Source organism: Sus scrofa, chromosome 15 (assembly GCF_054392235.1).
Source record: "Sus scrofa isolate SSC_HxYL_T2T_F1_AM1 chromosome 15, Sscrofa_HxYL_maternal_Yorkshire_Landrace_v2.0, whole genome shotgun sequence".
Taxonomy (NCBI): domain Eukaryota; kingdom Metazoa; phylum Chordata; class Mammalia; order Artiodactyla; family Suidae; genus Sus; species Sus scrofa.
In genome coordinates this window covers 92,249,623-92,262,294 of record NC_139397.1, presented here as the reverse complement: position 1 = coordinate 92,262,294, position 12,672 = coordinate 92,249,623, and the positions used below count along the sequence as shown (strand labels likewise).

Genomic DNA, 12,672 nt, shown 5'->3' with positions numbered 1-12,672 from the left:
TATTTTAAGAACAATGCAAATTAATTATTCAACTCAATCTGCCCTGAGAAGCATTCTAGTTCCAGTTATTGAGTTCTCTGGAGTCCTTATTTTATTTCCAAGGTTTTGGACCATTTTTAGGGGCAAAATTATTTTGGTAAACCTAGTTTATTATGGTAGCTTCAGTTGATTTCAGTGATTAACAAGGGTCTTGCACCTCCTCACTCTGTTAGAAATTGCATTGTTTAGTACCTAACAGTGGGATGTTACAGTATAATGGACAGTGAAAAGACGTAAATAAAGGGAAAAGAAGATAGTATTTCATGGAAGCATCTGAGTTAGAAAGGCATACTTCTAGAGAATTTTCTTTGCAAAATTAAGAAGGTTTTGCTTATAGTATATGTGAAATATGCAGCTTACAGTGCTAATTAGATGTATAAAATTGCCTTTTCCTAATGCATGTGTAGATTTTAGTAAACATCAGAAAAATTTTGTCACTAATTAAAATCTCTGTTTTAAAAAATCAGTGTGGCACAATAGAATTGTTAAAATTGATGTGGCCATATGTGTTAAAATTTATTTTTTTCTCATTAAAATATTATTTCCAATAGATGAATGCCACACTGTATTACCATAACAGGGTTTGTGTGGTCAGATCTGTTGTGGCCTTTCTTGTTACATAGAGTGCTTGTGTAGTGAAAAGGCCATGCATTCCTGACTAAATTTGGCTTCTATTAGGAGTAAGGCCGTGATAGTGAAGAACAGCAAGAGGATTAGCTTCATATGCTCAGCGCTTGCCTTGGTACATGTTTCTCTTCCATTGCTCATGTGATTTATTTTTCTATATGGAAAGTGCTCTATGTGATATTTGTCGTCACTGAACTTTGTGACGTTGTCATTTGAAGGTTACTGAAGTCGAAAGGATGTTAAAACCTGAAAATGTCAGTTTATCTCAGTTGGAACAGAGTCGTGGAGGAGCAGTTTGTTTTGACTCGTATTACAGCCACGTGTTGGATAAGCAGAGATAAAGCTGCCTAGACCAGTTAGGACTGATTTTCTGGTAAACCACCAAAAGCAGAAGCCAACCCCAAGGAAACCTTGGTTTGGAGAAAGGTGAGGAGTTGGAAAAGTAACTCCTTGTTTGGGCAAAAGCAGAAAAATTCAGTAAGCAAGGAGGGAAATGGGATCCTCAGCTTTTCTGCTTTGAAGCATTTTTGGAATAATTGTTTCTCTTTTCTGGCCAAGGCATTTGGAAGTTCCTGGGACAGGGATTGAACCCATGCTTCAGCAGTGACATTGTCAGATCCTAATCTGCTGAGCCACCAGGGAAATCCTAGAATAACTATTTCATTTGCATTAGCTTTATAGTTCCCAAGTACTTTTGTGTTCAGGATATCATTTTTTTCCTCTTAAAAAATATCTACCTTTCTATAACTCCTTGTTAAAAGAGTCAGAAGCTGTGTATTTGCTCAAGAAATCTCTACTAGTTAATGGTGCAGGGAATTACAACATTTTTCTGACCCTAGTTTTGGTGTCAATTATACCATTGTTTCTGAGCTGCTTGAGGGCAGGAAGTATGTTTGTTTTTTGATCTCTGCATCTCTAGTACAAGCCATAGTGCCCAGCACAAAATTGGTATTTGAGGAAGTTCCCGTCATGGTTCAGTGGTTAGCAAACCTGACTAGCATCCATGAGGACTTGGGTTTGATCCTTGGCCTCACTCAGTGGGTTAAGGATCTGGCGTTGCTGTGAGCTGTGGTGTAGACCACAGACGCAGCTCTGATCCCGATGTTGCTGTGGCTCTGGTGTAGGCTGGTAGCTACAGCTCCAATTGGACCCCTAGCCTGGGAACCTCCATGTGCTGCAGGTTCGGCCCTAAAAGACAAAAAAAAAAAAAAAAAAAAAAAAGTTAGTGTTTGATAACTATTTTAAAATGAATACACAGTAACCTGAAAGATTTGATTTAAGCAGATTTTCAGTTTAAAAAGTAGTGCTTCTAGATAATAGTTTTGTTGTACATACTGAAAAAGAAAATCCTTAATCTTGATACATTGTATGAATTTTTTTTTAAACTAACCACCTTTCTAGTCACAGCCCATCAGAATTTTCCTTTATAATCTCTGGAAAATATTTTAGAAATATAAAACTGTTTTGAGTTTAAACCTTTTAAACAGGTAGTTTATGTCACTTAGACTATTTGGGTTTGTTTACTCAGTCACGTCATTGAATTTTTAAGTTAACATTTTGTTTCCTTACGCAATGGAAATTAGGGTTGTGTGTAAACTCTTTGTAAAGTCTGCTTTATGGTTAACCAGTGATGTAGTTGCATATATTCTAAAGGTCACTTAAGGTTAAACTTGGAAAATTGCGGAGGAGTTACTACTATCCAGTTTACTCCAGTCAAATGAGATCTTGATATGTTGATCTGTTGGCTTGATAGGCAAAACATTTCTAGATAACATGATCCTCTGATTTAGAACTAGGGGTCATTCAATGTAAGTACAACATCAATCTGTGCATGAAACCCTACCATCTTTTATTGGCAATAATTTTGACTCAATGTATAAGGATTCTAATCTTTCATTAAGATTCATTTTCTTTCTTCAAAATGTCAAGGCTTTTTCAAGCACATATGAACTATACTCAGTGTAAATTCAAATATTTGTGGAAATGTCAAATCTGTGTGTACTTTTATATTAAAATACTTGGGTTAGGCTTGGGGAAAGTTTAACAGAGAAAATAGACCACCTATTTTTATTCAGATACTGTCAGCTACTTCTTGTCTATGTCTTTCACATGTCCTTGACTTCTTGCCCAAGAGAGATTTATGAGTGCTTAAGAAACATCTTTGAAATGGCAAATGATTAACTCTAAAGTTATTTGGAGTAGGGATATAATATTTGGTTAATTTCATTTAAAGTCATTTTAGTTCAGTCTTTGAAATGATAGAAACGAAATAGAAATGATATTGTGAAAATACTAAGTTACTTACTATATTAAATTTTTAGAATAAGTGTTAGCCTAGGAGACCGAAAAAGTTTTGCTTTTTGTCATTATTAGTGTAAGCAGGCAAGTCATTTTGATTAGCAGAAAGAGAGGGTCTCCATAAGGCCTCTTAACCTCTTATTCTAGTTATATGTGTTACTTTAGGCCATTGCTTACTTTTTTGGTTTGTGTAAACATTATTTGCCAGTCAGTTAAACTAAGCATTAAAAGTAATGAAGTTATTTAAAATAAATAGGGTCATTCCTAGTTTAAAAAATACTTTTGGTTTAAATGTATCACCTGTTTTTGAGGTACCTGCTTTTCTGTTAACATAATGCCTGAAATGTTTTAGTCATAATGCCTTGACTGACTGTGAGTAGATTCTAGTTTCAGTTCTAAATTCCCTCTTCTGTTTTGTCTGTTCAGGCAGCAGGCTCACTGACATTGCCAAGTAATTGTCTCTAATTTAATGAGTTAATTAGTTAACTGTCTCCTGCAGAAGTCAAGTGCTGACTCCTTGCGGAAGAGAAGACTTTTTTTTTTCCCCCTCTGAGCTATGCACTTTATCTTTCAGTTAAAATCAAGTTAAAATAGACTAGGAGAGTTGGGGAAAACACTAGCAGAATACCTCAGGGTAAATGATTCTCTGGCATCATTTATAACCCCAGATATTGGCAAAGCCTGTTCCAAATACATGTCAACAGAAGCATTTATTTTCCTTGTTGGCAGCGGTGTCCTTGGTGGTTTGTGCTAAGGCTGTTCTATTCCATGATAGTTTTAGTCAAGAATGTTGTGAAATCCTGGTGATGTCAGTAAGTACAGTATACTTTCTGTGTTTGTGTGTGTATATATATATTCTGCGTGTGTAGTGGTCATAGTCCTGGCAATCAAATTCAGGTATTAGTATTAGATATTAGACATCTCTGTGATAAAAAGAAATGGACAATTAGTTGCTATATTTTGTTGAATACTAACTGAAATGTTTTCATGTTGTTTCTTTTGAAAATTGACGTCTACGAATTAAACAATTAGGAAGCAAGAGGAACAAAGATCACCATAACCTATCCCTTATATCTCTTATATTTTCTTTTTTTTTTCTCTCTCTTTTTTTTTTAGGGCTGCACCTGCAGCACATGGAAGTTCCCAGGCTAGGCGTTGGATCGGAGCAACATCAGATCTGAGCCACATGTGCGACCTATACCACAGCTCATAACAATACCGGATCCTTAACCCAATGAGCGAGGCCAGGGATCCGACCTGCTTCCTCATAGAGACTAGTCAGATTTGTTACTCCTGAGCCACGGCAGGAACTCCTCTTAAATTTTTTTTGTAGGAGTCAGGCCCATAATTCTTTGTCAAAGGATATGAGCATTTTTATGGTTCTTTATTTATGATATATTGCTAAATCACTTTTTAAAAGGACTAAATTTGAAAAAGCAAAATGTACACAACAGTGTAAATAGTATGTTATCATTTATGTAAAAATGAAATGGATATGAATATTCATATATATGTATTTGTGTGTATTTATTAGCATAAATAATATCATATATAAAATTTACTTGTTTATGCACAAAACGTCTCTGGAAGGATATACAAGAAATTGAGAATTGGGTGCCTGGGGACAGAGGTGGGAGGAAGATTTTTCACTGTATATCCTTTTTTTTTTTTTTTTAAATAAATTTTTTTTTTTTTTGGTCTTTTTTTTGCTATTTCTTGGTCCGCTCCTGCGGCATATGGAGGTTCCCAGGCTAGGGGTCCAATCGGAGCTGTAGCCACCGGCCTACGCCAGAGCCACAGCAATGCGGGATCCGAGCCGCGTCTGCGACCTACACCACAGCTCACGGCAACGCCAGATCGTTAATCCACTGAGCAAGGGCAGGGACCGAACCCGCAACCTCATGGTTCCTAGTCAGGATTCGTTAACCACTGCGCCACGATGGGAACTCCTGTATATCCTTTTTAATTTCAAAAGGTACGAATTAATATTATTGAAATCATAAATAAAATAAAAAGCCTTTAGCAATGAATGATAGTACTCATTGTTTTTTCTTTTATCTTTTTTGGTCTTTTAGGGCCACCCCTGAGGCACATGGAGGTTCCCAGGCTAGGGGTCGAATCTAGCACAGCAAGGCCAGATCCAAGCCACATCTGCAGCCTATACCACAGCTCATGGCAACTCTGTATCCTTAACCCCCTAAGCAAGGCCAGGGATCGAACCTTCATCCTCATGGATATTGGTCAGATTGGTTTCCGCTGAGCCTTGACAAGAACTTCCCCCCATTGTTTTTTCATTTTCATTCCCACTGCCTTGGTTCAGGCCTCAAGTCTCTTTTACCTGGATCTTTTTTTTTTGGTCTTTTTGCCTTTTCTAGGGCCGCTTTTGTGGCATATGGAGGTTCCCAGGCTAGGGGTCTAATTGGAGCTATAGCCGCCGGCTTACGCCACAGCAACTCGGCATCTGAGCCTCATCTGCGATCTACACCACAGCTCACGGCAATGCCGGATCCTTAACCCACTGAGCAAGGCCAGGGAGCAACCTCATGGTTCCTAGTCGGATTCGTTAACCACTGTGCCACGAGGGGAACTCCTCACCTGGATCTTTGCGGAAGCCACTACCTGATCTCCCTGCTCGCAGTAAGTTTCTCTCTCTTTCTCACTGCCATCAGAGAGCACAGATCAGATCGTGTCTCTCTCCCCTCCTGCAATTTTTAGTGGCATCCGTGGTCCGTAGGATAAAGTTCAGACTAATCAGTTTAGCATTCCAAGTCTTCCACTATTTGGTCTCAAACTGCCTTTTCAGCTTCACTTTCTTCTGCATATCTTTGTGTACCTTCTTTTTATTACCATTTCTTTCTCCAACTGACTCCCTTCCCCCTCAAAAAGAAAAAAATATTTTAAAACATTTCTGTATTTGTTGACTTTTTTTTTTTTTTTTTTTTTTTTAAAGCCCGAAATACCCTTTCTCTCCATTTGCAGTTGAAATTGAATTTTACTTTCAGGGGCTATTCTGAATGTTACTTTCTTTTTTCTCCTGCCAACCATCCCACATGTCCTCAGAATGAATCATTTTATTTTGGTTTCCATTGTGCATTTCTCATACTCTTGTGGTGCTCATTCTAGTTAGTGATTGACTTGTCAGTCTCTTTAAATTCTATTTTTAAACTTCCTTGTGTTGGTTCCTCTTTCCAGTTGCAGTAGTGTCCCTGACATTGTACCCTTCCCTACTCCTGCCTGTCCTTAACTCTGGGGTTTTTCTTGTCTTGGTAAACATGTCAGATTATGTCATACATTGAAGAATGAGGAGAAAAAGCAATTGACTAGAATTGGTAGAATCCACTCACTATCATTAGCAGTGCCATTCAGTTTATTTTCTCTTTAGCCTATGTTTGCATGCCTATTGTTTTGAAATGTTAAAGATTATTTCGTTTTCATTTTATATAGATGTGTGATGTATAGAGGCCTGGGAGGAGAATGGCATTGTTGAAAGACTCATAGCCATTCTTCTCCCTCTGTTCTTCTCATTATATTTATAATTGTTAAATTAATATTTGGTATCTACATTACTGTGACTATATATACTGTTTATTTTGAACCAAGCATGTATTATAATATTTTTAATTTTTGTACAACAAAAATACTTGTTTATAATTTACTTTTCTTTTTTTTGTCTTTTTAGGGCTGTACCCTTGGCATATGGAGGTTCCCATGCAAGGGGGCGAATTGGAGCTGCAGCTGCCAGCCTATGCCACAGTCACAGCAATTTGGGATCTGAGCTAAGTGACCTATAGCACAACTCATGGCAAGGCCGGATTGTTAACTCACTGAACAAGGCCAGGGATCAAATCTGATGGATACTAGTTGTTTTCGTTACTGCTGAGCCATGACAGGAACTTCAATTTGCCTTTTTATAGAGTTAAAAATTACTTAACTTTTCACTTACTTAGTGATTTGAATTATTACTAATTCACTAACAAGTATTTATTGGGTGCCTACCATGTGCCAGGTATTATTCTTGGGGCTTGAGATATTTCAATGAACAAACTGGACAAAGATTCTTTCTTTTGTGATATTTACATTCTAGTTGGGAGATTGACAATAAACATAATAAAGTAAATATGTAGTGTATTAGAAGATAATAGGTGCTGAGGGGAAAAAAGCAGAACAACAGAATAATAGGAATGAAGGCATGGGTGGTAATGCTAAATAGGATGATAAAGAGTAGGTCTCATTGAGAAGATAAAGGCTTTGGCAGAGATTCACACTCCTCCCAGTGTTACTTTCCACATAGCCGAATGCCTTGGATAACCTGACATTCCAGTTTCCATAGTGCTTGCCCTCTTGGAGCCCCCATCTGCCCCAGCCAGACCAGCACCCTGCAGGCCTCAGCACAGCTGTCTTGGGATTTCTCTTGGCCACTTTACTGGGTTGGATCATTTATTTCTTGGATCCTCCATCTTTCTCTTACTTGGTTCATGTTGTCTCTCTCTCTCTCTTTTTTTTTTTGGACTTCTTAGGGCCACTGCCCATGGAGGTTCCCAGGCTAGGGGATGAATTGGAGCTACAGCTGCCGGCCTATGCCAGAGCCACAGCCACACCAAATCCGAGCTGAGTCTTCGACCTGCACCACAGCTCACAGCAACTCAGGATCCTTAACCCACTGAGTGAGGTCAGGGATCACACCCACAACCACATGGTTGCTAGTGGGATTCATTTCCACTGCACCACAACAGGAAGTCCCATGCTCTCTTTTTGATAGAGCAAACTGTGCTCTAGTTTCCTGAGAAAGGATACATAGAAGGGAAAAAAGTATTGAGAACCTGGATATCTCAGTACTTTTAATCTGTCCTTAAAATTGTAAGTTTGGCTCAGTTTAGAATTCTAGGTTATAAATCATTTATGCAAGAATTTTCAAGGCCTTACTGCCTTATCTTCAAGCTTCCAATATTCTGTTGAGGAAACATTGATATCTATGATTCATAGTTCTTTATATGTGACCTTTTTTTTTCCTCTCTGAAAACTTCAGATTTTCTCTTTATTCTAATGTTCTGTGATTTTATGATGATGGGCCAGGCCCTGGTGTGGGGTTTTGTTTTGATTTATTATGGTTGGCATTTAGTGGGCCCTTGTATTCCTCCTTTTTTTCCATTTTTGGCTGCCCTGCTGCATATGGAGTTCCCACACCAGGGATCAGATCTGAGCTATAGCTGTGACTTAAGCCATAGCTGCAGCAACAAGGGATCCTTAACCCACTGTGCGGTGCAGGGGATCAAACCTGTGTCGCAGGCTCTCAAGACGCTGCCAATCCTATTGTGCCACGGTGGGAATTCCTGGGGAATTTTCTGATGTTACTACTTTGATAGTGGATTGAAGTAGCCAGACTAATCAGTTGCAACCCAAGGAGGAGGGCTTTGGTTGTTTGTGTTTCATCACATCATAGTGCATAAAATCCTTAAAATAATGAGGCATTTATTTGATAAGCAGGTATTATTATTTTATTCTCTAAAATTATCAATAATAGGTAGAACTTTTTTTTCTTTTTTCCAGCTGCTGGAACTTGGAAGAAATACTTGGGAGGAATGGTCTTATACTTTTCTCATTCATTTTACTTAAAAATTTTTTTATTGGGTATAGTTGATTTATAGTGTTGTGTTCATTTGTTAAGCACAGTAAAGTGATTCAGTTATACATATATATTATATTCTTATTCATATTCTTTTCTATTATGGTTTGTCACAGGATATTGAATATAGTTCCCTGTGCACAATAGGACCTTGTTTATCCATCCTGTATATAATAGCCTCTGCTCATTGCCAGATTCCCAATCCTTCCCTCTCATTTTATTTTTAAGGCTTATTAGCAGGTTATGTCTCTACTCCTACCCCCGACTCTTGTAGGCAGGAAGCCTCAGGGTGTCTCCAGATGTTATCTTCTCATTTTCAGGTCTTGCTTACTTTGGCTGCCCTTTTGCCTTTCTTTGTCTTTTTTGTATTTTTTTTTCACATATACATACACACAAATTTGAGATAAAAGTCACATAATATAAAATTTACTAAATTTTTTTTTCTTTTTGGGGCCATTCCCATGGCATATGAAAGTTCCCAGTCTAGGGGAGGAATTGGAGCTACAGCTGCTGGTCTACGCCACAGCCACACCAGCACAGGATCTGAGCCGTGTCTGTGACATATGCCACAGCTCACAGCTAAGCTGGATCCTTTAACCCACTAGTAGAGAGCAGGGATCGAACCTGCATCCTCATGGATACTCGTTGGGTTCTTAACCCACTGAGCCACAACGGGAACTCCGAAAGTGACTATTTTAAAGTATACAAGTTAGTGTCTTTTAGTTTATTTACAATATCATGTGGCTGTTAGCACTATCTAAATCTAGAACATTTTCTTCACCCCCCCCCCCCAAAAAACCCCTCTACTTGTTAAAGCAAATACTTTCCATTCCCTCTCCTCCTCGCTCCTGGTAACTACTCTGTGGATTTGCTTAGACACTATGGATTTGCTTATTAGACACATTTCGTATACTTGGGGTCGTGCAGTATGTGGCCTTTTCTGTGTTTTTGTTAATCTTACTGTGTTTTCAGGCTTCATCCATATTGTACCATGTATTAATACTTAACTAGTGTTTTTTGTTTTGTTTTGTTTTGCTTTTTAGGGCCACACCTGAAGCATATGGAAGTTCCCAGGCTAGGGGTCAAATCAGACATGCAGCTGCTGGCCTACACCACAGCCACAGCAATGTGGGATACGAACTGTGTCTGCAACCCACATAGTAGTTCAGGGCAATGCCAGATCCCCGACTCACTGAGCAAGGCCAGGGATTGAACCCGTATCCTTCATAGTGGATACTAGTCGGATTTGTTTCTGCTGTGCTACAACGGGAACTCCCTTAATTAGTGTTCTTAAATCAGGCTCTGGGTGTTTGTTTTTTGACTACACTTAGAAAAATTCTGCATTTATTGTCCTTATTTCGATTTTGAGACTGGTCTTTAATTTACCTTTTTGCAAAACATTTGTTGGCTGTAAAATGATCATGATTATTTTAATTTTAAGTATATATTATTTATTTATTTTTTTAGTATGCCAGTACTGAGGTTGATGGAGAACATTACATGACCCCAGAAGACTTTGTCCAACGCTATCTTGGGCTGTATAATGATCCAAATAGCAATCCAAAGATTGTGCAGCTCTTGGCAGGTGTAGCTGATCAAACCAAGGATGGGTAAGAACTTTTGTACTTTTTAAAAATACTAATGTTCTTCAATATCTTATTAAAAAATAGGAAAACCTATAAATTTACCCATGACCATCTGGAATTTTAACATTAATAAAACATGTCTTTTCTTCAAAGTTCATAAAAACTGTTCACTGCCATTATCAAGTATACCAGATTTTTTTGAGAAAAAAAATTACATGTGAAAGTCATATTTTATATTGAATAATCTGAGCAGAATGGTTTTCAGATCGAGTATATTTCATTCATTCATTCAATAAATAGTGAGTTCCTACTGTATCATTTAGGCACTGTTCTAAGTGCTAGAATTCCACCAGTGAATAAATCAGAAAAACAATAAAAAATTTTAAAAGTAAATTATAACATTGGGGGTTATAACTGCTATGAAGAAAAATCAGGAATTTTTGTTGACTGATTTATGTGCATATCTATCTGACAGATATTTATTGAACAACCACCATTTGCCAGGCACTATGGAATTAGAAATAAAAACAAAATGAGGTTCCTGGCCTTAACAAGCTCATGGCTTAGTGAGAAAGAGGATGGGTAAAGAAGGAAAAAAAGTAATACTTTGGGAATAAGGTGTTATAATAGAACCATACGAAGCATGCAAAGGACGCCTAAGAAAGCATGGTTAACTCTGTTTTAGGTGGTCTGAACAGCATCTTAGAAGACATGATGCTTGCGTGAAATCTGGCAAGACAAAAAGAAGCTTGCTGATGGTTGAACAAATAGGAGAATAACAGGAAAGGGAACAGTAGTGACCTGAGCCATCAAGGGCACAGGCATGTTTGCATCTCATACATGGTGGGAAATTTGTTATAAGTACTTTGGTGTGGCTGTGGCATTACTTTGTAGCTGTCAGAGCTGTGATTGGAGTGCATCAGAGCTATTTTTAGCCTGGCAGTGTATGGGTGGGTGCAGTCACAGAAATTACAAGGTGCATCTTACTGGAGTGTCAGTTTACTCAAAACAAGGGGAAAAGACATTTTTATATTAAAATCAAATATGACTCTATTACGGAGAGAATGAAATATTTATATGCTTTGCTTTGTGAGTTCCAGGCTACAGCCCCAGGACTCCAATGGCCTGTTTCTTTCTCCTACCTCTAAGAGGTACTTGTTTGAAAAACTTTTAAAGACTCCTTATTGCCTAGTTTTTCAAAATTATTTCTGTTATCTCAGATATGATCAGATTTTAGAAAAATTGTAGGTTAGATTAGGACAAGACTATGTGCAATGAAATCCACTTAGAGGGCTATTGTAAAAAAGTAGAAGTGTTGGTTTCTGAGTTCTTTGAATCTGGAGTTACTGTGTTCATTTGTATTTTCTCATAGAATCTGGCACAGTGCATGAAATTTACTGTGAGTATTTTATATCTTAGGAAGATTTTATATAATTTATCAATGATAATGATACTAGCGAATTTGTATACTTTTTGAGCCTAGTCTCAAAAAAAGTCGTATCAACTGCTGAGTTACTGTGGACCATAAAATCATTGGGTCTCTCAATAGTAATTAGACAGTAAGGCCTATAAAAATTAATTGTATTTAATCAGAATGCCTTCTTCAGGAGTTACCATTGGGGCACAGTGGAAATGAATCCAACTAGGAACCATGAGGTTGTGGGTTCGATCCCTGGCCTCGCTCAGGGAGTTAAGGATCTTTTGTTGCCATGAGCTGTGGTGTAGGTCGAAGATGCAGCTCGGATCCCAAGTTACTGTGGCTGTGACGTGGGCTGGCAACCATAGTTCCAATTTGACAGCTAGCCTGGGAACCTCCATATGTGTGGGTGTGGTCCTAAAAAGCGGGAAAAAAAAAAACCCTTCTTCAAAATTACTAAGTCTGTTTTAGAAACATGTAGACTACTTATTGCCATTATTTTGGTCTGGGACTTGCTATCAGATTTCCATATCTTTTCAGATGCTTCTTTTTGTGACCCTCTGCTCTGGTGCATCTCAGTAGTTATCTTACCTGAAGCTTCATGTGGTTCTCCCAGACTTAGTTGTGTTGTTAAAGTGTGGTCAAGTGGAATCAAGTGTCTAAGTTGCCAGAGTAGAATAGATCAAAAATGGGTATTGACTAGTAAGGAATCTAACAATATATATATATATTTTTTGTCTTTTTAGCTATTTCTTGGGCCGCTCCCGCGGCATATGGAGGTTCCCAAGCTAGGGGTTGAATTGGAGCTGTAGCCACCGGCCTACGCCAGGGCCACAGCAACTCGGGATCCGAGCCGCGTCTGCAGCCTACACCACAGCTCATGGCAATGCCAGATCCTTAACCCACTGAGCAAGGGCAGGGACCGAACCCGCAACCTCATGGTTCCTAGTCAGATTCGTTAACCACTGCGCCATGATGGGAACTCCCAAGAAATCTAGCAATATTGAATTGTATTTACATTTAAAAAAATGTTTCTCTTTTGAAAAGGTAAATCTGTTTTTTTCAAATTTTATTTTATTTTT

General features: G+C 38.2%; 1 protein-coding gene across 10 annotated transcripts in view; it reads left to right on the top strand.

The window, feature by feature from the left end:
- Positions 1-12,672, top strand: part of SLC25A12 (solute carrier family 25 member 12) — a 204,055-nt gene that overhangs the window by 114,486 nt on the left and 76,897 nt on the right. For 6 of the 10 annotated variants that reach the window (XM_084999504.1, XM_084999509.1, XM_021075518.2 and 3 more), the window contains exon 3: positions 10,055-10,197. The exons of the other annotated variants lie outside the window; for them this stretch is intronic. In XM_084999504.1, coding sequence (XP_084855630.1) covers positions 10,055-10,197 — 143 coding nt within the window. The remainder of the gene's footprint in view (positions 1-10,054; positions 10,198-12,672) is intronic. 10 annotated transcript variants of the gene reach the window in all.